The sequence below is a fragment of the Onthophagus taurus genome, chromosome 6 (assembly GCF_036711975.1).
Source record: "Onthophagus taurus isolate NC chromosome 6, IU_Otau_3.0, whole genome shotgun sequence".
Classification (NCBI taxonomy): Eukaryota; Metazoa; Arthropoda; class Insecta; order Coleoptera; family Scarabaeidae; genus Onthophagus; species Onthophagus taurus.
In genome coordinates this window covers 14,882,182-14,886,575 of record NC_091971.1, presented here as the reverse complement: position 1 = coordinate 14,886,575, position 4,394 = coordinate 14,882,182, and the positions used below count along the sequence as shown (strand labels likewise).

Genomic DNA, 4,394 nt, shown 5'->3' with positions numbered 1-4,394 from the left:
ATTTGACAGTTAATTTGATTTGATCGTAAAAGAGGGAGAGGGAAGATGACGTCTGTTATCAATAAAAAGAGAGAAAAGATTAAGAAGTTACAGTGTCCATCTAAAATATATTTTAAAAGAATAACCTCAAAATTCAAATCGGCATTTAAAAGTTATTTATTAAAAATATCAAATATTACATACTTTGGAAATTATAAAAACTATTTTTAAAATATAAATATAACATCTATTTCTTGGGTGTATCCTCTAACATTACGCATTGATTCATAACTTTTTTTGATAATCGATTTCTCATATCATTTACCACTGCATAATTAGGCGTTTTTAATAAGTCAATATCTGCTTTTAAGTTATTATAACGATTCACAGCTTTGTAATTTGTATTTTCTTTTTCATTAACATCAATTGTACTCTTCAAAACGGCTACTCTCAAATTTAAGTTCTTTTTCTTATTACAATCTTTTAGCACTGATCCATTTTTTAACGATTTATAAACTTCTTTTAACTCATTCAAAGTATCCATTTGTCGCTTAATTGATTTCTCAGTTTCATTAATGTACGCTTCAAGTTTTTGTAACGTATTAAACTTGTCTACTTTTGGCGTTTGCAATAATGCTTCTAATTCAACAAAGTTTGCTGTAGTATTCAAAATGGAATCTGCTAATGGACTCGGCGATTTAGGAGATATTTCTTGTTGTGTTCTGGGTGTTGATGCAAATAATTGCCTTCTGGAATGACTTTCTAAAGAGTAATTAAAATTATTTATATGTTTAGAAACAATATAAGAATTGTGCTAACCAATTTGAAGTGGAGGTGATTCTATTTTTATCAAAGGTTTAATTCTAACATCTTGTTTTTTATTTGTTATTAACTTGGTGGTATCTTTATTTGATGTTGTAGATGGCTTTTTATTTTTACTTGCAAATTTTGTACTGCAATTAGACACCTTTGGGGTTTTAAAAAGAAATGATTTAGAATTTGATTTTGATGTTGTTGTTACAGGGGGTTTTTTGAATAGTTTGATTATTTTTTTATCACTTTTGAGATGAGATAACTTTGAAGAATTGTTAAGATCCACCATTGTTTGTCCAGCAGGTTTGGAATCTGTTACAAACAGTTTTAATAACACTAGTAACATAGTTATGTATATTTTAGTTACCATTATTTTGATCTTTATTTCCTTTTTGCATTTCTTCTTCAGCTAAAATTTGTTTATAATTTTTTGGCAATTCCCCTGTTACACCATCAATTAAATGAAGCCAAGGCATGTGACATTGCTTTACTAATGCTTCATATCTAGCTTTCTTCTCTGAATCTACAAAAAGAGTTATGAGTAGAAATAGGATATGGTTGATTTACTATAAATTGTTTAACTTGATTCTCTCGTCTCTATATGGTTTATTATTAATTGTAGCAAACATATTTTTATTGTGATACTCACCAGATTCTTTCTGTTCTTCGTACTTGATAGCTTCAGCTTTCTGTTTTTGTTCTGTTGCTAGTATTTCTTCATAATTACTTGGTAATTCTCCATTTGAATCTACTAAATGAAGCCATGGCATAAGATATTGCTTTAACTCTTCATTTCCAGCATCCTTCTTTGAGTCTACATTTATAAATTTAAATAAACAATACTATGAAGATGACAACAAAATTCTGTTATTTTGTAACACAATACTCACCAGTTATTTGAGCCGCAACAACTTGAGTCATTTCGTTTTGTTCATTTGCTACTATTTCTTTGTAATTATTTGGTAATTCTTTATTCAAATCTTTAAAACAAAAAATTAAAATGCTATGTTTATTTGTTAATTGCACTTATCTCATTATTGTTGTTAGATTGCTACATACCCGGGTTTTCTTTTTCCATTATTTTCACAACGTGCTTATAAAAATACCAGTTCTCTTACAATAATTTGAAAACCGTTAAAGTCGTTAAACTGACAATTAAGTTAGGTTAAAATTAAAATGTAGTACCAACTCTTTAAAACAAAAATAACTAGATTTCACTCAATTTACAATTTTCTTGTATAAAACAACAATTTCTGACTTTATGTTTAAATCTACGAAATTCTTACGGTATCTACTGATTTATGGCCGACATATATCATTGGAACATATCTTAACCTAATATCCGAAGTCCTCCTGGAAGTGACCCCTAGACAAACAAAAATAACTAGATTTCACTGAATTTACAATTTTCTTGTATCAAACAACAATTTCTGACTTTATGTTTAAATCTACGGATTTCTTACGGTATCTACTAATTTTTGGCCGACATATATCATTGGAACATATCTTAACCTAATATCCAAAGTTCTCCTGGAAGTAACCCTAGACCACCTAACTAGACACTATTTGCAGTTGGTCTCAATAAACCAAAAATCAGTTGTTGTGCCCAAATATAGTGTTAAAAATGCCGGAGAGTTCAGTATTAGGCTGCAAGAATCACAGTTTTTCAACAAAAGGCAGAAATATACACTATTTTAAGTTTCCAAGTGAGCCTGGTGTATGTAATCGATGGATTGATTTCTGTGGTCAAACTGATTTATCAATAATTTGCCCACATATTACAGGTTCAATATGTTCAATGCATTTCAAAGAATCAGATTTTACTATTTCTTATAAGGTAAGAAAGGAATTGGGGTTTAGATGTGCAGAAAATCAGTACTTGCATGAAAATACAATTCCTACACAATTATCACCCCTTACTATAACTAAGCAAAACAACAATGTGAAAAAAGCTAGAGAAGTAGGTATTTTCAAAGTGAGCAAAGTTTGACATATTTTTATATAAACATTTTTAGTTTGTACAACATCTACAATACCACCATTGATTACTCCAACTACATTGGCAGAAGATGTGCCATTTACTCCTGAAGGTATAGTATACAATAAATCTTGTATAAATGCTATAAAGTAAACATATTTGTAGTTTCAGATATAGTTAAGACTGAATTTAAGATTGAAGAAACCAACAATGATAGTACACCATGTCAGAAAAGTACCACATCCAGGTATAACTTATTATATTTTGTAGGTTACTTTCAACAAAAACAGGAGATGATGATGTTGTAAAATTAAAATTAGAAATTTCTATCCTAAACAAAAAAATCAAATCCCAAAATATGGAAATAGAACATCTAAACAAGATACTACAAAAATGTTTTACACCTGGACAAATAAAATGTTTAAAGAGAGGCAAACAATCTACTAAGTGGTCATCAGATGATATGTCATCTGCAATATCTTTGCGAAGTACAACTCCAAAGGCATATCAAGTCATGTCCTATATAAAACTTTGTGATTTAAACGAAAAAATTAGTATTAATAATGTAAAAAGAAAAAATAATATTAAGAAACTTTTATAATAATAAGCTGCTTTTATTTTACCTTTCTACCTATAGAATAATTATTTATGATATGTGTTAAAAGCAAGATTTTATTTTTGTGTGGAAATGATTGAAAAACGTGTGTTATTTTGTATTCTTTGAATACTTGCACTAATATTGTGCTATCAATGCTGTCAGATTTGATGGAATCATTACCAGTGATTAATGCTTAATACCAGATTATACTGCCAGAATGGCAGTTGTGGATCGAAAATGAAAATTCTATAGTTTGCATTTATTTGCATGTTCACAGATGGATCAAAAAATGTCGAAAGGGGTCGGGGCAGGAGTATATTGCCAGACGTTTTGGATTAAGTAATTTAGTAAGCTTAAACAGTGAGTTGAGATAACAGTATTTGATGTCTGTCAAATACTCCCTTATTTTCACACCACTATGCAAGTGCGTTTAAAGCTTTTCATAACGCATGATAGGTAAATTAGCTATTGGTACTATTTCCTATTCTTCTGGTATATTACCACCATGAAAATTTTTATTGTAGATTGATTGTAGAGCTACGTTACAATTTTTAGGTAGACTTTTAATAATATACCATCATCCTCAGCTGCTGTGTCCTTTCTATTATTAATTGAGTTTTCAAATTCCTTCATGGTTATTAGTTAAGTATTCTCCAATTGAATTTGTGTTAGTGATGGAGTGTGGTGATGTGGCTGTTGTCTATTCTGGACAAAAACTGACTTTTTGCCACATTTAATTCCATGCACAAGTGGTTTAGGCATGGGTCCTTGAGGATTTTGAGGTGTCCTCTGAGGTTACTCAGCATCAACTTGAGTGAAGAGCATGTTTTCAGTGATAAGACACTTAAACCTGAAGCCTTTTGTATGTATAAATGAAGTGGTGTGAGATCTAGTAAGGCTTCAAGAGCAGCTGTTAGACAAGATCTCATTGCAGCTGTTATATTAAGATATGCTAATCGCTGGATTTGTGCCAGCTGTTGTTGTACTGTCTTATGATTCGTTTTTGGTCATCAAGTGAGGTATGGT

At 30.2% G+C, this 4,394-nt stretch overlaps 1 protein-coding gene and 1 long non-coding RNA gene across 6 annotated transcripts; one reads left to right on the top strand and one right to left on the bottom strand.

The window, feature by feature from the left end:
• Window positions 1-140: 140 nt before the first annotated feature.
• Window positions 141-2,036, bottom strand: LOC111419529 (reticulocyte-binding protein homolog 1-like). 2 transcript variants are annotated; one of them, XM_023052349.2, is made up of 6 exons: window positions 1,852-2,036; window positions 1,683-1,772; window positions 1,442-1,606; window positions 1,160-1,315; window positions 799-1,104; window positions 141-741 (listed from the first exon to the last, which is right to left on the bottom strand). In XM_023052349.2, exons 1-6 carry the CDS (start codon window positions 1,868-1,870, stop codon window positions 227-229), a joined length of 1,251 nt encoding a protein of 416 aa, XP_022908117.2. In that variant the 5' UTR covers window positions 1,871-2,036; the 3' UTR covers window positions 141-226. The 2 variants fall into 2 exon arrangements, with proteins under 2 accessions (XP_022908117.2, XP_022908118.2); XM_023052350.2 differs by having other exon boundaries at window positions 1,683-1,795; window positions 1,852-1,953.
• Window positions 1,964-3,377, top strand: LOC111419530 (uncharacterized). Of its 4 annotated transcripts, none has more exons than XR_011640763.1 (3): window positions 1,964-2,882; window positions 2,936-2,986; window positions 3,041-3,377. It is a non-coding gene; the product is annotated as an uncharacterized lncRNA (long non-coding RNA). The 4 variants fall into 4 exon arrangements; XR_011640761.1 differs by having other exon boundaries at window positions 2,040-2,509; window positions 2,577-2,882; window positions 2,936-3,377; XR_011640762.1 differs by having other exon boundaries at window positions 2,041-2,752; window positions 2,808-2,882; window positions 2,936-3,377.
• The last annotated feature ends 1,017 nt before the right edge of the window (window positions 3,378-4,394 follow it).

Excerpts from the sequence above, each read along its gene's own strand:
- LOC111419529 (XM_023052349.2), bottom strand. Across the intron at positions 1,316-1,441 it reads CGAAGAACAGAAAGAATCTG|ATTCAGAGAAGAAAGCTAGA; the intron begins GTGAGTATCACA and ends CTCTTTTTGTAG. Across the intron at positions 1,105-1,159 it reads AAATAAAGATCAAAATAATG|ATTCCAAACCTGCTGGACAA; the intron begins GTAACTAAAATA and ends TGTTTGTAACAG.